At 26.1% G+C, this 25,416-nt stretch overlaps 2 protein-coding genes and 1 long non-coding RNA gene across 4 annotated transcripts in view; 2 read left to right on the forward strand and 1 right to left on the reverse strand.

Moving 5' to 3' along the window:
* LOC113002982 overlaps positions 1 to 25,416 on the reverse strand; it is a 54,081-nt gene that overhangs the window by 913 nt on the left and 27,752 nt on the right. Inside the window, exon 3 of the long non-coding RNA XR_003268214.2 lies at positions 60 to 95. This is a non-coding gene — a long non-coding RNA (uncharacterized LOC113002982). The remainder of the gene's footprint in view (positions 1 to 59; positions 96 to 25,416) is intronic.
* On the forward strand, positions 794 to 6,521 carry LOC105199958. The gene is made up of 8 exons (XM_011167291.3): positions 794 to 1,155; positions 2,944 to 3,070; positions 3,599 to 3,692; positions 4,120 to 4,235; positions 4,904 to 5,137; positions 5,410 to 5,612; positions 5,856 to 5,924; positions 5,994 to 6,521. Exons 1-8 carry the CDS (start codon positions 1,131 to 1,133, stop codon positions 6,128 to 6,130), a joined length of 1,005 nt encoding a protein of 334 aa, XP_011165593.1. The 5' UTR covers positions 794 to 1,130; the 3' UTR covers positions 6,131 to 6,521.
* LOC105199900 lies at positions 14,561 to 24,308 on the forward strand. Of its 2 annotated transcripts, none has more exons than XM_011167209.3 (8): positions 14,561 to 14,714; positions 18,234 to 18,360; positions 19,618 to 19,711; positions 19,951 to 20,066; positions 22,184 to 22,417; positions 22,562 to 22,764; positions 23,719 to 23,784; positions 23,855 to 24,308. In XM_011167209.3, the coding sequence occupies exons 1-8, from the start codon at positions 14,693 to 14,695 to the stop codon at positions 24,010 to 24,012; spliced, it is 1,020 nt and encodes a 339-aa protein (XP_011165511.1). In that variant the 5' UTR covers positions 14,561 to 14,692; the 3' UTR covers positions 24,013 to 24,308. The 2 variants fall into 2 exon arrangements, with proteins under 2 accessions (XP_011165511.1, XP_011165512.1); XM_011167210.3 differs by lacking the exon at positions 14,561 to 14,714 and adding an exon at positions 16,815 to 16,839.

Below are 25,416 nucleotides of genomic sequence, written 5' to 3' on the forward strand. Positions count from 1 at the left end.
CAATATTTATTTAATTCAACGCCGTCCAAAATTAGTATAGAAAAATCTTTTGTACTTACCACTGTCTTCTTAATGGTCCAATTTTGTGCTCCAATCTGAAAATTTAAAAAATTATTGCTTAGTTTTTAATTAACATGTTGACTGACATACATGCATACTTATGTAGTCCAACATTCAAATTTTATTGCACAATAATTACATCAAAATATCAATTTAGGTTTTCCAATGCAAAAATTGCAGTTGTTTGCGGCACTATAGGATAATCGCTAAATTTAACGTAATAAGTATATACGATTGAAGTGATAATTTCTACCATTGCCGAATTATGTGGATAAGAAAAAGTGATTTTTATGAGATCGCACCTGTATGCCATTCTTTATTCAAGCAATTAAGTACTTTTTGCAATTAAGTATTTAAACAATTTAGAACTTTTACATCATACAACGAATGATTATTAAATAAAATATATAAATTCTAAATATTGTACAACATACAGTCTAAACAAATGCTCATCAATAGATCAAAGCACTACTGCATTTATTTTAATAAGCTATCTTTCGAATAGATAGTCTTCCATTTAGTATTTTAATATGTCATTATAAAATTACAATGAATAAAATCAGTGAATACAATACAATACAGTGAATACAATCAAAACAGTTTCATGATTGATCTTAATGACGTTGAGGTTTCTTAGACGATATAAAAAAAACTCCCCATGATTTCCGATAATCACTTGTGAAGCAAACATTTCAAAGATAGTCTTAATAACCTCTCACAAGTTGTATGATATTTGAATGTATTATCAATGATTTCTCAGTAACAGAAGAAAAACGAAGTTGATCTTATTTACGCCACAAAATGTACTTACTTGCGAAGACAGTAAATTTCATGTCAGTAGAATAATCCGCAACATTATTGCCAAGACTTCGAAACGAACTCGAACTATATGAGTAGCTATATAGTGTTTTATCTTGGTTATTGAGAATCAGTTGCATTTTTATACTATCGTATTACCGCGACAGGTAAAAATAGTTATTCTAATTTGTATTTCAAAAGAAAAAATTTTCAGTAGTCATAAAGATAATATTGTGACACAATTGTGACAAGAACGTCTGAGTTAAATAAAAATGAAGAAAAGACATATCGACGATGGTAAGTATGTTATTTTTTACTCAAGTATAAAATAACTCTTATGCTACAGTTTACAAAAAACTTCTTTTTTCAACTCGCTAGACAAGATCGGAAGTTTTCCAGTTTTTTCTGATAAATTGCTTTTTGCAAAAAATTGTTATTTTGCTATGTAAATTACATTTTACCTCATTTTACAGTAAAATACGACATTAAAATAACTCGTATAAGTGCTGGAATTAATAATGAACTAATTTTTATGTTTATATTTTAAATATTATATCACCCGAGGTTTAATTATTAATTATTAAATAAACTGTTGTAAAGACAAATGTAATCCTGACAACTAGTTTAAAGACTAATTTAAGACTTAATTAATATTTATGCTAATTGTATTGTGAAAAATTTTGAATATTAACAATTATCAGGAAGCATGCGTTTTATTTTATTTGAAAAATATATTCATTCTGCTTTTATTTATTTTTTGTAGTTTGATTTTTGTTTTCCTCGTACTTATAGCATCATAAACAGAAAGAAAAAACTTTAAGGACAGAAATTTGAAGACAAAAACTAACATTAGTCTAACTTTATACGGATCATTTCCTATAGTTATTTCTTATTAATACAAATTTTTAACTCTAAACCATATCCTGATCCGATGAACTTCTGAAGTGTAATCTCGTTTCATAATTTACTTTTTCCTGTATATTGTTATAAATTTAATTATTTCAAATCATTCTCTCCACCTGCTATTATTTTATGAGCATGGTATTTAGATTAGATATTTCTTTATTTTTACAATACAAGCTTTAAAATATTAATTAGAATAAAAATGACAAGACAAAAAATCAAGCTGTCTTATGGATCAAAGTATGACAAATTTTTCGATTTCGCATTCACTTCCACTCTGCCCACTGTCAGAACGCTGCTTACGCAAAAATCGAATTAATGCGATGCATTTTTATGGTGGAGGATTATTTATTACACTATTTTCACACTAAAATCTGTTTGATTAATTTTACTTTTTTGCTTAAAATTTGAATTTGGATACAGGATCACGAAGATGCTTATCTTATTCTTAGCAAGGTCGACAGAGACTATTTATCAGCTTCATAGGTACAAGCGTACCTATAAAACGTACATTTTTTTTAGTTCCGACTTACTTGTAAGCAAGCATAATCGTTTAACTGTTGATACAGTACGTAAAATATTCTGCCTTCGACTTTGGTCAAACTTTGTAAAAAATGATTTATACGAAAGAAAAAATGAACACTATTGTCAATGCTTTTAAAAGATAATAAATCAACATATTAAACAATGTCGTTTCTTATCGGACCTTTTTAATTAGTATTTTATATGGATTAATATAAAATTTATAAAATAAACATAAATTTTATATTTATGAAATAATCATAAAATATTCACAAATGAATATTTCTGAAATGATCAATAAAATATTCTTAAATAAATAGAATTGAAAACTTAAAATTTTGAATAAGTATATAAATGAATATTGTTTTAATACAAAAATTGTAAATAAATAAATTTATAGCCTAATTAAGCATTTTACGTATTCATCGGGCACACTACTATAAAATCAGAATTACTCAACTTCAATTAAATTGAATTAAATTAGAGAGATCGGAATCATACGTTCCCTAAAAACGTATATGTATACGTATAGTGTTAAAATTGCGAAATTATATAAATAAATAAAAAATCAACATAATATATATTTAACAAGCATAAATTAAAAAATTATGTAAGCAAATAATTTAAAGTCAAACTTTTACATACATCATCGTATTGCAGTTCAAACACCGACAGTAGAAGAACATTTTAAATTACTATTGGAGGATAATAACTTAATCGAACCAAATATTGCGAACGTTACTCCCAAAGATCTTCCAAGTTGGTATAACGAAGAATTATTTAAAGAGTAAGTATTTTTTTGTGTAATATATGGTATAAAGTATTGAAAATGCAATTATTGCTATAATGGATTATAATTAACTATATTATAATTGATGTTTTTTAATATAAACAATATATCCACGATATAAACTAAACATAAAAAAAAGTTATCAAGTACTGAAAAAAAATTAATGAAATTATTACATTAATCACTAACTTAATATTAAATTTTGAGATAATATATTTATAATATAGTATTGTTGTGATATACAAACGTAATATCAAATAACATCAAAAAGTTTATAAAATTCAAATATATTTATGGACTACAGAAATTTTTAATGGCAATAATTGCATAACGACGAATCTTCTTTTCAGTGCGCTTCTTGTCGTTCATCTTTCTTCTTTTTTCCGGTAAAAGAAAAAGAGAAAAGATGAACTGTGCAAGTTCAGCTAAAAAGAACACACCTACGTTACAAATAATAACGTTCATATAATATTTATATTATATTTGTAAGATATATTGCATTTATATTATACATTTTCATTTTAGAGCTCAAAACTTTTATAAGCGAAACCTCATATCAATGGTATTAAGTAGCTTTGCCGGACTTCTTGCAATAATAGTAGTCCCAGAAACGTTAAAGGTAATAAAAACCTTCATTTTTTATAATTAAATTGTTTTTGTAATTATTATATGTATGTACATGTAGTTTTTTAAAGTAGCTGTAAATAATTTTCTTCATACTCAATGAAAAAGATCTACTATTTTCGTCCTTAATTTTATTATAATTTTTTATTATAATTATTAAGTATTATTACACATCACAGAAAAACGTTTTTTATTAAATATAACCTGTTGTTTGAAAAAAATATAATAAAATATAGCTGAAAAAGACTGGAAGTGAAGCCAAAACGTTCTACATTGTTGTGAAGAAAATAAACTATTTTAACTTACGCATTAACAACCGCCATATACTCTTATTAGCCTTTATACTTCCAATTTTTTGATAATAAAATGTTGTTTATTAGATAAATAAATACTAAAATAAAAATAAATAACTTTTTCAATAGGTGCTGAAATATACACAAAAAAGTAGTATACCTTGCCTGACTTTCAGCAGATATACTCAGACACTTTTACATATTTACAAGCTGTATACGTGTGATCCAAATGACCCAAATTCAGAGTAAGTTTCGAAGTGTGTACAGTTTTGTATATTTTTCTATTTACTGTATTACTTTTTTATATTATTCAAGACTTTTTACTATTAGGTACTTTTAGTTATTTACGATAAACCGTTTATCGTAATATAATATAAAATAAATATGTTTTAAACGGCACAATGTAGAAAAAAAGATATAAAAAATATTTTTTATGAAAATTGCCAAGCTAACATTTTACTTCACATTAAAGTTTCAATCTTTATTGCTTGCTTGAGATAAATCTGAATTAAAATTTTTCAGAGAGTTGAATGTTTCTACCATCATAATTTATATGTACTCGTACACAGAAAAAAATTAATATCAAATCAACAAATTTTTCTCTTCATGTAAACAAATTATATCTGTTTAAGACTATACGTTCTTCCAAGACTTTATATTCTTGCTTATATATGAAACAAAGATTGATTTGATACTAAATTTTTTTGCTGTGTATAATGGTTATGAAAGTTTTATTTGACTCTCATATAAGCCGTTATTTTTCTATGTATAATCTTCTGTAATCATATTAATACCCGTATCTACATTATTCTTTTTTTTACATTACATTGAATTATATTAAACATAATACTAAAATTCTTAATGTAAGAAAATATATGTTTACAAATATTTTTAAATTTTTATGTTCTGTTAGCATGTATAAGACAATAAACGTAATTCACCGAAAACACAAGTCGAGCAGTAAGAGATCAGTGAAAGCTGGTGTTGGAGGGATTTATCAACGTGATATGGCAATTACACAATTCGCTTTTATAGGATATATGTTAAATTCTCCGAGGTCTATCGGCTTGAACATTACACCTCAAGAAAAAGAAGCTTTTAATCATTTCTGGCGAGTGATAGGTCATATGCTGGGAATTCCCGATCGGTACTGGATGCACATTATATGCATTGAATACTTTTAATTTAATGACACATATTGTTCTGTCTTTGTAAATATGACTAAATGAGAAATATCCAATGTATATTACGACGTTAAAAGTATATTTCGCAACAATTAGCTCATCCACAAATACAATCCTTTATTGTTACACAGTTTCTAATATTATTAAAACTTTCAAACTACTAGTACATAGAACTATAGAATATTAATTCTGTAAATTTTACTATAAATTATTGATTATTTGTCATCATTTACAGACTAAATCTATGTCGCAAAACTGTAGCAGAAACTCGCAAATTGTGTCTAAAGGTAAATGGTATTTTAAAGGATCATTTAAATAATGCTCCATCCGAATTCCATCATATTGCATTAGCTATATTAGATGGATTGTGGTATGTTGACGTAACTTTAGATAAACATGCTTTTCTAAAATTTACCTACGAACTGCATGGTATAGAATGTGAGTATGTAAACATTTTTTTAATTATTCACATTAATTCATTTAACGCACCAGATTCCAATTAAAAAAAATTGCTTTTTTTCTCTGTGATCTTTGCTATGAAGAAAATAATAATCTATTTTTATATAAATTACATTAATTTTATTGTTGATGTCTTTTTACAAAGAAATTGATTTTACTCAATTAATAAATATTGCTTCATTGAAAACTATAATATATTCAATAAGATCATCTTTATTTCAGATAACCAACCGCTTGGATGGTATAGTCGATTAAATGCAAAATACCGTGATTTCATGTTCTATCTTTTCGGTAAGTGTTGCATAAATTTGTATTTTATGATATTATTTGCATGATAATTTACTTTCATGTCTGTTTTAGTTATACCTTATGTCGGAGCAATAGTAAAAACTTACTACAAGTACGTGTTTCTGTTTACATTGTGGCTTGCGGAGAAATGGCCCATATTAGCGTGGTTGTCAATCGGAAGAAATAATTCTCAGATCGTACTATATTAAAAATACAATCGTATATGTATAATCGTACTTATTCTTCTTTTTCTTCCAACATAAATAGTTATTTATTTATATAAATAGTGTATTCAATTAATAACGAGAAAATTAGCGAGCAAAAAAGTGAAAGAAGCAATAACTTGACATGCCCAAGTCGCAATGATTCATCAATATTTTACACTTTACGGTATAAAAATTATTTGTAGATATTAATGAAAAAATTTATATACAAAACTTACAAGAAATATATTTATAGGAATACAATCAATGCGATTTGGATAAGTCAAGTTTTACACTATAATCCTGTTGAATATTTTAGTTATTTTAGCTTATAAAACTTAAAATTGTATAAAAAGACAACAGTATTACTTTAGCTGCACGTATTGTTGGCATTATCTATATATTTAAACTGGTACTACATATACTTTTGAATGAATTAAATATTTATTGCATACATTTCAGGATTTTATGTATAATATAAATATTTTCGTGTTTTAAATCCATTCCAATACTTGGCTAATTGTACAATTTAATATTTACTTTTAAACAATCATAATATACATTTTTATAAAAAGGTTTTTTTTAGAATTAATGTTACATTTAAACAGTTTATTTTATAAAGTGTTTTTTGTTTAAAATAAAATACTTTGTATTTTATGTCAAATCAAGTACTTGATTTAATAAAATTAATTTTTGAACAGCTTATGTTTTAAATTTATGTTTTAAAGGGATTTTAAAGTCTTGTTTTATTACTTTAATATCGTACAAGTATTGTCACGATTTAAGTTCTAAATGCCATCTAAAAAATGGTAAAAATGATTTAAATTAAAAATTCTTTTTTATCTCATAATAGTTCACACTGTAAATATATATTAATGCATATTACAAGGATGGAAAGTCGTTACTTTATCATTACTTTTATTTTTTTTTATATGATTTGGTAACATTACAATTTTTTCAATGCTAAGGTTGGAGAACAATCACTTTTAACAAATTTGGTGTTATTATGCATTACTCATTGAAAAAAACTAACTCATTAGTTAACTCGTTACGTAACGAGCACAAGTAACGCAAATAGTAACGCGTTATTCTTACTTGTTACGTAAAGAGTAAAGTTACAAGTTAGTATTTTTCAATGAATAATGATAACGATTGATTGTCAAAAGTGACTATTCTAACTCTGGTCTTACCTTACTATTTTATAGAAAATTGTGATTTATTATATATTTATCAAATTATAAAAAAGTATTATAAAAGAAATAATAAGTAACGAGTAACAGTGTTACTTAATATAACTCGTTACTTCACATCTCTGTGCATATATGATATTTTAATTCTGGAAAAGAAATTGCAAATGTATAAAACAGAGGAGAAAATTTCTTAGCTGTCACCGCAGATGTTATGGCCACTTTTATTATCTCCATTGTTAGATAACAAATTCCTAATAATTATTTATGGAATTATTTGTTTAATAGCTTGCTATTTATATAGTATAATGAGTTAGTAAATCGATATAAACTCTTTTTAGAAATATTGCTCAGTATTTTATTTTACTCATAAACAAAGTTTCAGAATTGGCAATGTTGTTTCTTTATAATTTCGTTGACAAAAGTAGAAATGTTATTGCTACATCATAAGAATACATGCAAAATTTAAAGTTGAATAACTCGTGAACTAGTTAGAGGATCGACTTCAAATTTTAAACATGTGTTCAAATAATAAATAGAAACAATTTATAAAATTTTCAAGGCATTATCAATGTTAGAACGTTATCGCCAGTACATCCTTAATTACTTCCTCATTATTTTTAAACTTGAGCTTATTATCATGTACATTTCAAATGTTTTTTCTGTGATTTAACTTTCAAATGTTTTTTCTGTTATTTAACTTTTAAATTCGGCTATACACATTCTGAGTTATGTAAAATTATTTAACAAATAATAAATAAAAGTAAATAAAAGTCCGGCGCGATTAATGTTGCGCAAAAACAAATATATTTATTAACCATGTCATTTTCTACATTCGTACGTTTCGACTCTACTCTGGAGTTATCTTCAGCGTAATAAAATTAACAATAATGACGCTTTCTGTATTCCGATCATTAAGCCATCGTCGTCCAAACCTGCAGACGAATCACTAACGGTTCGTAGTTCCGAAATAAAACCCTCTCTACTGCTTGTATTATCGAAGGAGATGATTTGATCTCCTCCAAGTAGCAGACGATTACCAGTAATATAATGGATAACATTAGTTTTAAATTATTTAGATAAATTAATAGTCCGCTTCGTTGTCTTGTGATGTTTCTACATCGCTATTTAAGTCACTCAGTGTTTTGTATTAATATACAAAAAATACTAATTTTAAACAAAAATAACTTTCTTTAAATAATGGAAAGAAGCATGAACTTTATACGCACTATTGATACACCACAGATGCTAAAACGATTTTTACGACTCGCTAACTTGGGCAATTATATAAGATTAAAGCTGCACATAAATTTGTACTTGACGTTCGAGACTTTACAAACATAGTAAAGATAAACCTCAGAAAATATCCCTACGTAATTGCCAGCAAATTAAAAATTTTCGTGGTGCAAATTTGCCACCGTGTACCATTTAAAAGTTAAAATAGCTGTAAATAATATTTCACGTGAAAAAGATCTACCGTTTTGCTTCTCATTTGCTTGCTTATATTATAATTCCCATTAAAATGAGATATTACATCATGAAATATTTGTAAATATATTATATAAAATAGTACTAGTATTTTAAATAAATTTAAGAAATTTAATATTGTTTATTCACGTAAATATTTGATAAAATAAAAACGAATTTATGGATTCCTTAATAGGTGTTAAACTATACAGGAAAAGCAGTATACCTTATGTGACTTTCAGCAGATATACTCAGATTCTTCTACATATTTAGTACAAGCTGCGTACGTGTGGTCCAAATGATCCAGATTCAGAGTAAGTTTTATCGAAATTTAGTTTTTTTATTCTCTTTTTATTAGATATTATTAAAGATTTTGATTACTATTTTCAGTTATTATAATAGTTTGCTGTAATATAAATAATATAAAATAATACGAATCAATATAACTAGAATACTGTTGTGTATTTTTATTTTTATTTATTTTATGTAATTTTGGACGACACAATGTAGAAAAGACGATACAAAATACGATACAAAATACGATACGAATACATTTCATTTTATCAGAAATGCTAATGTGACGTTTTATTCTATGTGAAAATTCCGATCTTTATTGCAAATGTTGAAATAAATCTAAATTAAAATTTTTCAGAAAGTTGAAAAGCATTTTTTATTTCTTATCACAATTTGTATCTGTAATGTTTACAAAAAACTTTATTCGGTTCTCACCTAATTTCAATGTATAATATTCTGTAATCATACGTATTACGTACAAGTCTCTACTTTTTTTTTATCTCTGTACATCAAATTATATTGAGAATAATACTAAAATTCTTAATATAAGAAAATATGTTTACAAATATTCTTAACTTTTATGTTCTGTTAGCATGTATAAGATAATAAAAACGTAATTCATTGAAAACACAAAACGAGTTGTAAGTGATTAGAGAATGGAGGAATTTATCAACGTGATAAGGCAATCACACACAATTCGCTTTAATAAGATACATATGTTAATCTCTTCGAAGTTTATTGATTTGAACATTATACCGCAAAAAGTTTTTAATCGTTTTTAGTGGTAGATAATGTTGGAAATTTCCAATCGATAATGGATGCACATAATATTGTATTGACTGCTTTTAATTTAAGACATACTTGTGACATAAAGACATAAATCTGTTTTTATTATATATATATAATTTTATTATTACATTGTAAACCACGTAATATAAAAAGATGTTTGTGTCAGCTTATGTAACTAAATAAAAAACACATAATGTATATTTAATCGACTATACCATCCAAGCGGCCGGTCATCTGAAATAAACACAATCTTCTTTATTGAATATATTATAGTTTTCAATGAAACAATATATATAATTAATATATGTCCATAAATTTTATTATAATAAAAGAAAATGTATATTAATATAGTAGAGGATAGTAGAGGAATTGATTGTTGCAAATAAAATATACTTTTAACGATTTATATCGAAGGCGATATAAATCGTTAAAAGTATATTTTATTTGCAACAATCAATTCCTCTACTATCCTCTACTATATTAATATACATTTTCTTTTATTATAATAAAATTTATGGACATATATTAATTTTACAATTATAACTTTATTAACTATTTATTACTATTTATAGATTACATCTATGTCGCATAACTGCGGCAGAAACAAAATGTGTCAAAAAGTAAATAGTGTTTTGGCGGATTATTTGAATAATGCTCCATCTGAATTCGATCATACTGCGTTAGCTATATTAGATGAATTGTGGTATGTTGACGTAACTGTAGATACATATACTTTTCTATAATTTACCTATCAGCTACATAGTATAAAATGTGAGTATGTAAACGTTTTTTTAATTATTCACATAAATTCACTTAATGTATCGCATTCTAATTAAAGAAAATTGCTTTCTATTTCTTTCTCTGTGATTTTCACAATGAAAGAAATAATAACTTCTTTTTGTATAAATTACATATATTCATTTTAGTGTTGATATTTTCTTACTCTGACAAAGAAACTGATTTTACTTGATTAATAAATATTGTTTCATTGAAAACTATAATATATTCAATAAAGAAGATTGTGTTTATTTCAGATGATCGGCCGCTTGGATGGTATAGTCGATTAAATGCAATATACCGTAATTTCATGTTTTATCTTTTCCGTAGATTGTATAGATTTATATTTTATGATATTATCATCATGACAGTTCACTTTCATGTCATTGTTTTATCATGGAATAATAATTTTCGCAGTCATAAATCGAGAATCTTGTCAATTATTTTCTAAATTAATAATCGTTGAATTAATAAAATTTTTATACAGACTGTAGAACACTCCATACCCATCCCGATATTTTAATTGTCATCGCCTAAACAGCAGAGGAGCCGAGTAATTAACGATCAAAATCTTTTGATTTTTCTTTTTTCATTTTCTCTTACTTTACCGTCCCGAGTATCGACATACACATGTTCAAGGCTATTCCGAAATAACTTCAAATGTTTTTCATCGCGTAAAAAATAATCGTTATCGAGGGACTCTTTCTCGAACCAAATAAATCAATCATTTGCAATCAATTTCACATGATCAAAATAATATGAATATTTTCGGCGCCACTTGCTACCAATTAACTTCGCGTCTGCAAGTCAACATAGTCGGCCTTATCGCGCTGTATTTATATATGTTTTTTGTGCATATTTATTTACCGCCCGATTTTTCTACCTGTTACGTAATCGAGATTATTAGCAATCGCTCTTTCGTTCACTCTTTTTCATCAGAGATTATCCTTCACCGGTTGGCGCGCGCTGCACCAGTGTGTACGCCCGTCTCTATGCTGACCATCTCAATTAACAGTTTTTTAAACGTTTTTAAAAAATTTTTTTTATTATTTATTTAAGAGATCCGACCATTCTGACCTAAAATAAGTCGGGTCTAAAATAAGCATAAATTCAAGATTTTTTTAAAAATTAACTACTGCGTATTATTAAGTAATATTTTACAGATATAATATAATGTACAGATATAAAACCTTATGTACTGCAAAATTGTAAATTTTCAAAGTGATTAAGCTCAAAATAAAGATTGCACAAATAATTATTACAAAGTTCTTTCGTCGTAACTGGTGTAAATTTTTCTCGAAAACTAATAGTCCGAATGACTTCATTTTTGGCAAGAATATTCTTAAAAAAATTATCAATTGTGTTGCGTACGGATTTTTCGATATGTTAATCGATTTATTATATTTATAGTAGATTTTTTAAGTTCGACATTTTAAGGCAAAAAGTAAATTGCGTTCTTCAGATCAATCTCTTTTCCACAATTTTAAAGAAAAAAATCCGTACGCTACACCATAATCTCCCTCTCTCTTTCTCTCTCTCTAATATATTTCTTAAGTTTAAGAAATTTTTTTACTTCTTGCAAAAACAGTTAAAGATATGTTATCAGCATTTCAATAGGAAGTCTTATTACACACCGCATATTCACTGAACTGTTATACTTATCAGATTATTAGCATCAACATAGCATGTGCTGGCCAGTACTCTAAAACATACGATAAAATAAAAAAATGACTCGATGAATGGATTGCTCCGAAAAATGACCATTCTTATCGCGAAATCCACTTATTATTATTTTATAGAAAAATGAGAAAAAATAACCAGCAGTGAAAAATATTTTAAATAAAATATAATTTAACGTCTCTCTAAAACGTATTCTTTTTGTAAGAAATCCCTCAAAACAAACCGGAACACTTAATATATAATTGTTTCGGGTTCAAATCATCATGCGATGATTCAAGTTCAAATACTCATGTATAGTCGAGTCAAGTCAATTATAAGTTACCGTACTTTGTTTTCTCTTCCTTATATTATTCATGTAAATGTATTTGATTCATCAAAATTATGAGAAATGTCTTCATCATTGTCTTCAAATCATCATATTATTATATTCTTAAGAACATCCGTTCTACGCGCTGTATTCCGTTGAGAATCTTCTGTCTCGTTAGTTATGCGAAAGAAGGAATACGAGAAATTTCGACGATAGAGAGAATAATATTTTGTGTGCGAAGCAAATAAGTTTTTGTCGTGGTCGTCCGTACACGCAAGGAAAGGTCGGCCCAAGCAAATAGCGAGTTTACTGGTCCAGTCCGGTGGCCATTTAAATCGTCGATGACGATACAGTAATTAGCCTATCCGAGCCAATGAGACATTTTCCCGCCGAATTTGCTTCTCCCGGCTTTTTCTTCGCTTAAACGAGAGCAGGGAGATTCGCTCTCTCTGCGAGAGATCGGCGATTCAGATTCGAGAAGCGACGCGAGAAAGATACACCGTATCCGAAACCGAGCGAGACGGAAATCGGGAAGTGTCGGGAGTTATACGGCGCGCGAACTTGCATTGGCTGTCGATACGCGCGTCTTGACTAAGATTTCGGGGGCATTCTTGCTCATCCGCGAGACAGAACTATTCTCGATCACTGTTGGAATAAAGACAATTAATTGATACCGAATTCTATCGAGTGATCACTCTGTTCGCCGTCTTTTCCTCTCCCGCCTCCCATTTCACTCATTATTCGAAAGTTATCGTCGTCGCTCGCGCTTTCGCGTCGGACTCGCTCTCGTAATCGCGCGCTCAGGGCCGTGTCTAGGCCGAGCGCCGCACAATTTAAACGTTCACGCAGTTCTTGCTCGCGCTCTACTCGGAGTGATTTCCGGCATCTCAACGCGCGCATCACGCAGCAATAAACAATAATAATATAATTGTTAATTGTGATTATGTTTACAAGTTAATTTAGAAAAAGCAATCAATTTTTCAGATAAATTTTTTTTGTGTACATTGAAATGTGTTTCAATCAGCTTTTCCAAAATCTTATCTAAATATTATTCTTGAAAATTTAATTCTCTTTACTAATAAATTAATAAAAATGTTAAACATTAATAAATAATAATTAATAAAATAATTAATAAAAAAATTAATATTAATAAAAAGAAAATAGTATGATGTAATTAATTTCTCAAGAATTATTTTTAGATTTGCTTTTGAAGTAATGTAATTTGTTAACAATATTAATTTATAACAACACTATTTAATAACTATACTATAATAAATTAATAAATAAGCCTCTGTTAATTTATATTTCCAAGTAAATAATTAAAATTTTTAGAGTAATATAAGATAATTGCTTACTATCTTATCGATATCACTTTTACTCGATTATATTATCTATTTTGATATAACTTATGGACGTGTACACATTTGCTTACATAAAGATAAAATTTTTTCCCATTTTAAAATGTTTTGAAAATAAAAAAAGCTGTAAGTTGAAAATAAATTTCAAAAATTAATTGTAAACGCTGCAAAATATTATTAGTTACATTTCTAATTTTACTATGATAAATACTATAACATTTTTTTACAAAATTACAACATAGAAATGATAAAATATAAAATATAACTAAAAATTTCTCTGTAGACGAGTTTTTTAATTCATCAATCGTATTATGCGCAAATGCAAATTTTATAGAACAAAGCAGATATAGCTGCGAAAAACTGTGCACGGTTGCGTTTAGAATGAACGTCTAAGTACACTCAGATATCATTTTATTCTCATTTAACATTCGGTAAACTACAAAGATAAAATGATATTTGAGGGCACTCCGACGTTCATTCTGAACGCACTCCAGCGTAATACATTCCGTCATGCTATAGTAGGGGCAGAGAGTTGTGAAGGCCGTTGAATGTGCCTCAGTAGTAAGTTAGTACCTTACGAGAGATCATTCGCGCTGCTTCAGTCTGCAGAACTGTATTTAGTGAATTTGTAATACTACAAAATTTTTTGTTCATTGTGTTTTTAAAAAAAATATATTTAATACAATTATTTCATAAAAATAAAGCCAAAATGAAGAAACACATCGACGACGGTAAAACAAAATTTTAAATAGTTAATTATGTTATTAAACACATACCTAAATAACAAATAATTTTTATAATCGAAGTAGTGAATCTGAGTAGTTCCAAAGAATAAATCTTGAAGAATAAAAATGTATCTTGGGAAATGTTGAATAATATAAATTGAATAATATAAATGATTAAATTAATTAATGATATGAATGATTGAATAATATAAATGATTAAATTAAATGACTGAATATATAAGTGATTAAATTAAATAATATAGTTGAATGATTAAACTATTGTGTGTTATACAATAGTGTTCAATCAATAGTTTTAATGTTCATTTTCATGATATTTGTGTTACCGTTTTTTATTCGTTCCTTGCATTGCATAAAAATAATTTAATCACACCAATTATGCAGTTGAACAAAAAATACATTTAAATAGATCTAATCATTTCTTGGAATTTGTCGGACGCTGAAGACGAATCCGGTTTTTAAATTACTCAGGGTCAGACTGGAACACCAAGGACTCATCGAGAAAAATTGTAAAAAGGACCCTTGCTCTAAAGCTACACAGACAAAAATATTTTTTTAATTCAAAATCAAATGTGTTTTAATGAAATTTGGAGATATTTGTGCTTTACTTTGTTTTTATCGTTATTCTTTTACATTGTAGTAAGAGTGTAAATTGTAAAAAAAGCAATTCATAAATGTTTAATTCGTTAATTTAGAGTATTAATTGTCTGAATAAAAATAAAAAAAATTGAGTTTTGAGGTCACTGAAACTCCTCTTAAATACCTGGGGAACACCGAGAAATTTCTCTCTTGTCCAGTCCGATTCTAAAATTGCTCCATAACAATTTTGAGAAATTTACAATTAAAGTTGCAAAAAAGTGCTATTTATAAATACTTTGTTATATTATAATTACGATATGTAACATTTTAAAAAAGTTTTATTAAAAAGCTACTTTTTGTGTCAGTTGTGACTACATATACATGATTAAGATTTTTTCTACGATGCGGATGAGCTAAACGCCAGAATATTGTACACTGAAAGAAATCGTTTTGTAAAATCAACCAAAAAATTTTGTTAAATAGTAATTAAATAAATTTTGTAGTTACTGATACCAAAAACTTAGTTACATTTAACGAAACTTTTTATAATTAATTGTATAAAAATAATTGTGTTTAATTAAGGCTATAAATAGTTTGGTCAAAACAACTACATATATATATTTAGTAATTATACTACAAAATTCATTTAATCAACTCTTTGATAATATTTCTCTCAGTATGATACGCATAACAATTGACCACGCAACGTGAAGCAAAATGAGACTCATGTATGTGTAAAATGAGATAATGATGATTATTATTCTGTTTTGCAAGATAAAAGTGATAAATGGAATGAACATGAGAAAGCAAACAAATAAAGTAAAGAATAAAGAAAAATTTTATAAATGGAAAAAAGGAAAAAACAAAAGAGGAAACTTTTATATCTTTTTTGTTTATTATATACATGAATACATAAAATAAAAAAATATCAAAATATTCTTCACTATATTAGTTCTTTGTTATAAATAATCGTCTAGATGGAAGCCACTAAAGTGACACGTAGTAGTTGAAAGATTAAATATGAGATCTATTGCTGAAAAGCTGTGAATTAAGTGTCAATTACTGTGTTTACATGTCACCATTAATCGGTTTTAGTAACATCTGTAGTTATGAAACTGGTCTATTACAGTCATTCCAATCTTCAGAAGAATATTTGTGATTGCTCAGTTTTATAACTACCAATGTTATTAAATCCGATTACTGGTGACGTATAAATGTAGTAATTGACGCTGTATCTAGCTTTTAGCTATGTTTCCTTTTTAATGACTTTTCAAGTCATTTGTTAAATATAAATCCAAAAATTGTCAAAATTGATAAATTCAAAATAGATCCAACATGGTAGATGTCAAATTCAAAAAATATCCGGACATTTGCAAAAAGTATCCCGCACGAATCTTATGGAAAATGTCTCTCGGTTAAATTAGTTGCAATTGAAATACATATGTTGCTGTTCTAAACATCCCGAACAAAAGTCTCAATGTGCACAACTAAATACAGTACTTTTCCGTCCGTGTATATATATGCATGTATGTATGTAAGTATACGTGTATATAAATACGTAGAAGTTTTTCATAATATTAAATATACAAATTTAATGCTAAAATTGACGAATTCGAAGTGAAATTAAAATAGCCGACAAAAATTAAATAATGTTTGAATTTTAGCGAAAACTCATAAGAATTTTTCATATGTATATCGATGTTCTTGCAAAACATTTTATGTCAAACTTACATTTTTCAGACACACGACGTTCTACAAGTAGATCATCGATATATTCTATATTTAATTATTGATAGTTTTCATAGCTCATGACACAAAAAATTCCTTGTGAACACTTAAAGTTCTAACAACACATACAATTTGCGATAAAACTTCTTCAATCACGTATTGTAGTTATAATTAATACGATAAATACAATAATAAGATAAAATATCTCGGTTGAATAAAAAAGAACTATTCAATGAGGTGCTCTGCTGTATTTTTAGAACTATGAAATCGAATGAAAGTAGGTGAAGGCTACAAATATAGAACCACACTTTTAGTTCGTAACTGTATTCACATTCTTCTAAACTCCAGTAACATTAATTATTGCCGCGCTACAGTCAATGTTATTTTCATTTTCACTACTTAGATTGACTATTCCAATAAAAATTTAGAAAATTATATAACTTGCAAAAAAATATACAAGTTTATTTTGTGCTACAAAATCACCAAATTTTCAGGGAAAATCGGTAATTGTGCAGTATAGGACACCTAATCATGTTGACCTTGACATATATTATAGAAGCAAAGTTCCTAGAGCTAAGTTCCCTTATACTGTACACTTACTGAAAAATTTATTGAAAGTGAAAACCCTTGCTAATGATACATTTCCATCAAAAGTATACCTTTAATTTGTAGAATAAAATATACTTTTAATAATAAATTAACTTTTTGTTTGATTCGTATTGTCAACAAAGATAAAAATGATTTAAAGTCCAAACAACGAACAATAGGATTAAATAAACCATTTAACCTCTAACTCGTTTATTGTATATAAACTTTTAATTCATGTGACTGTACATAAAATTATCTTATTTCATATTATCTTATCATAGTTTTACATTTTTTACACGCAATTTCCAACATAAATAAAACCAGATAAAAAGAGGTGAATAAAAATAGAATCGGCGCTTTATTGCAACTTTATTTAAATACATTTTTCAATTTAATTTTGTTAATAATTTTGTTAAATAATCAAATTTTTTAGCTTAAACACAAGTTTGCTTTTAAAAAAATCACAAGAGTTTTCACCTTAAATTTCAAGAGTTTTCCCTAAAAAGTTACAATGTTAAGTAAAGTAATATAAAATAAACTTCCAATATCCTGTTTCTGGACAATTAGTTTTGTAATATTACATATAGATATATTTATATTAACATATTACAGTTCAAACACAAACAGTCGATGAACATTACAAATTACTCCTTGAAGACAAGAGTGTAATTGATCCGGATCCGTCCAATGTTACATTCAATGATCTTCCACATTGGTACGATGAAAAATTGTATAAGAAGTAAGTATGAAAATTAATTTATAATATTTAAATTCATTGTAATAATTCGTGAAACAAGCAACAAGATATTTTTTCACATTAAATGTAAAGATGGGATATCAAACTAAAAAAAAAAATTAATAAATTATTTATAAAAATAGAAATATACGTTTGATAATTGTATTCAATTTTAATATTATACTTTTATAAAATATGCTTGAACATTTAGTACTATGTTCTTTGTGTAAACATCAATAATGTTTAAAATTTTTTTAAATTTTAGAATATTCTGTAAGAAAAAAGAGGGTAAGATGACGAAGTGGGTAAGATGACAAATTGTTAATTTTACCAAGTTAATTTTTCCAATAACAAATAGCAAACTAGTGCTCAATTTATTAGAGACTTTAGATGGTAATAAATAGTAGTTTGATTTCAATCTGTCTATAAGAATAGATTAATATAATAAGAAATGTGTTTTGGAAGCACTTATATGTAATTTTTTAGTGTTTGTTCATGAAAAATAACATAATTATCATAAATATTTTCATTTTCTCTATTAAATCACAATATTGTATAGCTAAAAACGTATACAATAATGTATGGAATTTTTAAATATTTGTATTGCAATATTTTATATTTCACAAACAAATAAACACAACGATTGTGGGTAAGATGATGAAAGTTATACATAGGCAAAGTAATGTATTTGTGCATTAGTTTTTTCAGTCGTAACAGCGTTCTGACTATATATAACGCAATTTTAATCGCAATATGTTACGTACATCATAATTTTGTTAATATTAATTTTGCAAATTACATAAATGTTTTTCATTTACGTTTTTCTTTAACTATATTGTAATATCAAAATAAGATTATTATATTATAATAAATTTTTTTTATTCATAAGAGTACATTTTTAACTTGATTTGACTATTTTTTACCTTACTCGATATTAAAAGTCACCTGATCCGCATATGGAGGCAAAATGACAAAATTAACATGTCCTAAAAAAATTTCAATTAAAAAAACTTCTGGTTTATGTAACAACATTTAATTTTTACTGATGATGACCAAGACTTTAGTAAATATAAAAAAAATAGATTGTTATTTTTACATTATCACAAAAATTAGTAAAAATCGACAAACCTTAAGATTGTCATCTTACCCTCCTCCTCTCCTATATTGATTAATGTAGATTAGCTATATCTCCAATTATACAATAATCTTTTTAACATTGCTAATTTTATTTATTTTTTAAAAATTAACATTTAATTTTAGAGCTCAAGACATTTACAAGCAAAACAAGCTGTCAATAATAGCGTCATCAACTGTAGGACTTATTTTAGTATTAACAGTAAATACTATATTAAAGGTAATCAAATTTTATATATTCATATTAACATATTAATATATGAACTTATTAAAATAGCAATAAATATTAACTTTTTTGTAATAATCGATTCGATACTTTTTACGAGTTTCGATTAATCGTTATTTTAATAAGAAGATAAGATTACGTTTCAATATTACATTTAGGAATTTATTATGTTAATTATAATTAAATGAAAAAAGTAACAAAGTATTTACCACAGAATTATTTTTTTTTAACAGATACTCGTATGCACAGGACGAAGTAATACGAGTTGTTCAGCCTTTAAAAGATACATTGAAACTGTGTTACATGTAAATGCTTTATTTATGTCCGATATAAATGATGCAGATTCCAAGTAAGCTATTTAAATTGTATGACTTACTTATATTTCCAATACTAAAACAATTATCACCATACTTCATAAGTTCATTTATTATTATATAATCAACTTTTTATAGCATAAATGTAAGTAAAATAACTTTAAAATTTATATACAAATTGCAACCAAAACTGCATTAATGTCGTAAAACTGCAGACAGTAATTTTTGTTGTTAATATATATATATATATATATATATATATATATATCAGCATTTTAACTACTGGCCACCTCAATAATGATATTTTACGTCTATGTTCATACTACACTCTCAAATATGAGTGTGTAGTATGAACATAGATATCGAAAATCCTTCTCGAGACGGCTATAGTTAAAATCCCAATAATAGTAATAAAAGATGATTGATGTCTTATAATTAATGTCTTCACAATGATGTGACAATTTTGAGTAACAACTTGAATTCCAATTCAAGTAATCAGCTTTGTGTGATTTTAAAGAGATACACATGATCATCTGGAGTTGGATCTCTTTGATTTCTTGATCACGTAATATATCTTACATAACACGTCAACAGACCTATTTTAAAGAATATTTCTAAGCATAAAAAAAAGTTGAAAATATTATTTCTTTTATAAAAAAAATTGTTATAATATCTGTTTAGAATATTTAAGATAACTTTTAAATATTTTAAAAATACTAAATAAAACATTTTCAAATAAAGGCTAAAAGCTATTGCGTATATGTTTATATGTAAAATGCAGATAAAAATGAACATAAATATATATATTAAAATTAACATAGTATCTAATCATATGGAAATAAAGAAAACTGAAACATAGCATGGAGTACGTATTTTGTATGAAATTATATTGTTTTTTTCAGTGTTATAAATATTATTTTCTTTTTTCACATACATATACGAGTACATCAATAAATACACTATCGATTTTTTTTAGGTGTCGGTTCCGGCAATTTTAGATTCCCTTCTTTCATTATTCATGTGTAAAAACAAAAAAAAGAGTTTAATAACAAAATAAAAATCTAAATATATGTCTATATATTGTATAAATATCTTGTATAAATTTTTATATTATTTATTATTTTTTAAAATAGGTGTTTTAGTACAAGCATAATATAAGAGCAAACATTCAAAGTCAGAGTTTTTATGTGTATAACATGTAAAAGTTATTCGAATATATCCTTTATTTAAATTCACTTTATTTAGCATTTCTAAAATATTTTAAAACTCTAAAATTCCTAAATTACAAACTAACATTATAAGGAATTTTATAGAGAAAGAAAAGAATATTTTAAATTCTTTGCAAGCGATGAAATCTTTTTTAAAATTAATATTCTTAAGTGTTATATAAGATGTGTTACGTGATTAACAGATTAAAGAGCTAAAATCCCAGATCATCATGAGTAAATCAAAGTAAGCATAATTATTTATAATGTTGATAATTTGTCATCAGTTTAACAGCAAAATAGCAGTGTGAAAAATATCTCATATTATTAATAAGACAGCCTTACGTGATACTATAAATTATTGTGGCAATATAATGGCAACAGAACGAATTTTGAACCAGATAATTTAAGAGCATAATATAAGTTGTCTCCTCTATAACAAACTTTCTAGAGTTCTTCCAAAATATAATTCTACATCTAGATTTTTCTAATCTTGGAAATTAAATATAATTGAAAATACTCGCCTTTTACTTAAGATACTATTACATCAAATACTAAAAAAGTAATATCATATTTAAATATTATTTATATCACATTAAAATATTACATATATATGTTTAATTATTTGTATTTTAAATCTTTATTAATATAATTTCCGACATATACTATCTTGTATGCAATTGTTACTTTTGCTTATACACCATTTCTAAATAAAAATTAAAAAAAATTTTTAATAAAATTCATCTTTATAAGATATAAAAGCATTAACTTTATATCATAAAAATTTCACGAAAACTACATAAAATTAGATGGAGAATTATATTAAAAAATTTAGTACTATGCGCTAATAAAATGCTTCTTAATAAAATATTAAGCTAAATTTTTAATAAATATTAAATCTTATGTGTGAAAAAATATATATATTTGTCATTCTTAAAATTTGCTAGTTGGTACAAATCGATAAACACAATTCGTTGGCATCACAAAATGGGATCCCAGAAATCAAAAAAAAATGGTGGTAAAGAAATTTCACAAAAAGATATGGCACTTACACAATATGGTTTTATGGGATTAGTCTTAATTGCGCCTAAGTCTTTTGGACTGTGCAATACACCAGAAGAAAATGAGGCATTTAATCATTTCTGGCGTGTAAATGGCTACATGTTAGGAATCCCTGACAGGTAATGTTGCAAAATAATTCTTTATTAAAAAGATTTTAGAGTTCAAATCTAATACATTCTATTATACAATCTATACTAATTTTTAAATTTGACAAAAATATGTATTAAAAATACAATTCAATTTTTATTTGTTCTTATCTACAGTTTAAATTTGTGCCGTAAAAACGTAAAAGAAACCATTGAATTATGCCAGAAGATCAAACAATTATATGCAACTTATTTGAGTAAACCTCCACCTGAGTTTGATCGTATAATGTCAAATGCAATAGAGGCAATATGGTACGTTGATATTACCGTGGATAAAGATGCTTTTATGGCATTAACCTATGAATTACATGATCTGCCATGTAAGTATTCAATTTGTACTTTAATTATAAATATATTTTTATTTCAATAATTTCCAATTTTTGTTCTTTTAAAAGTGTAATTTTTTATTCTGAATTTTATTTTGTGTATTTATTTATAGTGCCAATAAAAGTAAGCACAGTTATTTTTACTTGATCAGAAATTGTTAAAAGTAAAATTAAGTAGTTAAATTAAAGTGCATGTACTTTTTGTAAAAAAAGAATTATCAAAATTATTATACCTTCAATTTTATAACGCTTATAAAATTGTAATTGTGTACAAGGTGATCCATAAATTGTCTAAAATACTTTAACGGATCTCCTCACCTCCTTAATTCCAAACAAAAACTTTATATGACCATGACATATGTTCGAAGTAACTTACAATTAAACTGTTTTCAACTGTAGTGCATTTGAGTTCAAATTAAGGTAGATTAATGACGTCACATGCTCCATTGAAGGTTCTAATTCAATAGTTTCAGCTGTGATGATATTATCCACCTCAAGTTGAGTTCAAACCCGCTCAAAAATGTTTTTAGTTTCAAAAATATAGAGTGTCACAGTTATAATAAAAGAAAAATTGCATTTTAATCAAAAATTTTGAAAAACACTCGGATTATTAAGACACATATTTGTAACGATTTATTCCGTTTATCGTAAGAAAATTTCTTTGAAAAAAATCAGCGGCGCATTATTTTTTCGCAAATAAAGTATACATTTATCTTTGGAACCGCTACTGAATAAAAAAATAATAAAAAGATAAGCCTTTATATCCTTGAAACATACACACAGCTTCATAAAAATAATTCGAATAATTTTCAAAATTTTTCATCTCTAGCTTTATAATGTTTCCGGTAACGATTATTATCTAGAATAAAATTAAATGTCTTTAATTTAATTACTTTATATTTAATGATACAGTGTACAAAATTTGATCAAAGATAATTTATATTTCAGATAAAAAACTTCGATGGTACAGTCGGTTAAATTTAAAATATCATGCATGGATATTTTCTTTGTGTCGTAAGTATTTTATAGATATTTGTGTTATATTATTGTATTACATTATGTTAACTTTTTTATTCATTTTCAGATGTCCCTTATATCGGAACAATAATAAGAATATACAATAACTGTTTGGCTTCAACCTTACTTTGGAGTGTGCAACATTTTCCTCTACTCGCATTGCTAAAATTTGGGAAGACCAATGTTCGGCTCAATCTGTATCCGAAAATTGCTAAGCTAAAATAAAATTTTAAACTGATGAATTTAATATGATAACTTTAAATTGTTGATCACATTTATAAAGATAAAACCAACGTTTTTAATATTTTTTCTTATCATTATTATTATTTATTATATTATTAAGTATTTTAATCTTTTTGCTATGGGAAATTGCAACAAAAAATATACGCTTTAAAGGTGATAATGCTAACATTAACTGACTGATGCTAAACCACAACTTCTTACTAGTGTTAGAATGTATAGAAGAGAAAAAAGAATGCATAGAAATTAATAAAATATTGAATTGTCTTATATGATAAAAATATTGATAAATAAATTACGCAAATAATCTATTTGTATTATAGTGCTCAATCTAAATTTAAATACAAATAAGAATAACCATATGAAAAAAGATCCTTAACGAGCAAACTAATTTTAGGTGTTTGTATTAAGAAAGCATTAAGTTTTATTTATTTAGTCTCTTACGTACAAATTAATTAATTTATCACGTTTGTTATTGATTGATTGTGCCGATAAGGACTTAGTAAAGTTGAAATATTCATATAATTTTGTACGTAAGAGATTAAAGAATAAACTTAATGTTTTTGTAATATAAACACCTAAAAATTTTCTTGCTCGTTAAAGATTTTTTTGTTCATATAATTATTTTTATTTTTATTTAATCTATCTGTAAGAGAGAGATCGTAAAAAAAACTTATATATCTACATTTAAACATGTATCGTAAATGTATGTATGAAACGGTGCATAAATAATTTCGACAAAATATAAAACAGTTAATATTAGCATTTAAAATATTTGATGTATACGTAAATGTACACTTATCTTCCTGATAAAATTACTTATACTATATACAATATATCAAAAAACTAAGTAGTAATTAAGCTTAAGCGTTTTGTATACATAATTATGTGGATAGCGAATTATATCTGCAATTAAAATTGAAAGTCTGTATCAAAATTAGTAAAATTATATGAATAAGAATGGCAAGTTCGAAGTTTTTCATTGGCCGTTATGGTGTCGTCACCTTCCACTTTTTTTCACTTATGAAATACATAATGTAATTTTGTGATCTGTTTCAATACGAAAAATATAAGAGCACTGTTCACTTAAAGATGTTGCTAGCTTTATTATCAATAAGGAACTGAATTAGTTTTCAGCGTTATGATTATCATGAATGATAAGCGTTTACAAACTAATATATAAAATTAAATTAATATATTACATTGTATAATTAAATTAACGATAAAAAGAAGACAAGGTGTCTTTGAAATTGTTATCTAATATAATTGCCAATCAAACCAGCGTCTTATATCTATTTACAATCTCTTATTGCATATGATAAACGTAACGAACAAATTTCATGCTGTATAAGAACATTTGATATATTTGAGCAAGATTACGTATCGCAT

Source organism: Solenopsis invicta, chromosome 7, assembly GCF_016802725.1.
Source record: "Solenopsis invicta isolate M01_SB chromosome 7, UNIL_Sinv_3.0, whole genome shotgun sequence".
Classification (NCBI taxonomy): domain Eukaryota; kingdom Metazoa; phylum Arthropoda; class Insecta; order Hymenoptera; family Formicidae; genus Solenopsis; species Solenopsis invicta.

Coding starts and splice junctions, on each gene's coding strand:
- LOC105199958 (XM_011167291.3), top strand. CDS start 1,131: ATGAAGAAAAGACATATCGACGATG. Junction 5,138..5,409: donor ATGCTGGGAATTCCCGATCG/GTACTGGATGCA, acceptor CATCATTTACAG/ACTAAATCTATGTCGCAAAA. Junction 5,613..5,855: donor CGAACTGCATGGTATAGAAT/GTGAGTATGTAA, acceptor TCTTTATTTCAG/ATAACCAACCGCTTGGATGG.
- LOC105199900 (XM_011167209.3), top strand. CDS start 14,693: ATGAAGAAACACATCGACGACG. Junction 20,067..22,183: donor ATAAATGATGCAGATTCCAA/GTAAGCTATTTA, acceptor AAAATTTGCTAG/TTGGTACAAATCGATAAACA. Junction 23,785..23,854: donor ATGGATATTTTCTTTGTGTC/GTAAGTATTTTA, acceptor ATTCATTTTCAG/ATGTCCCTTATATCGGAACA.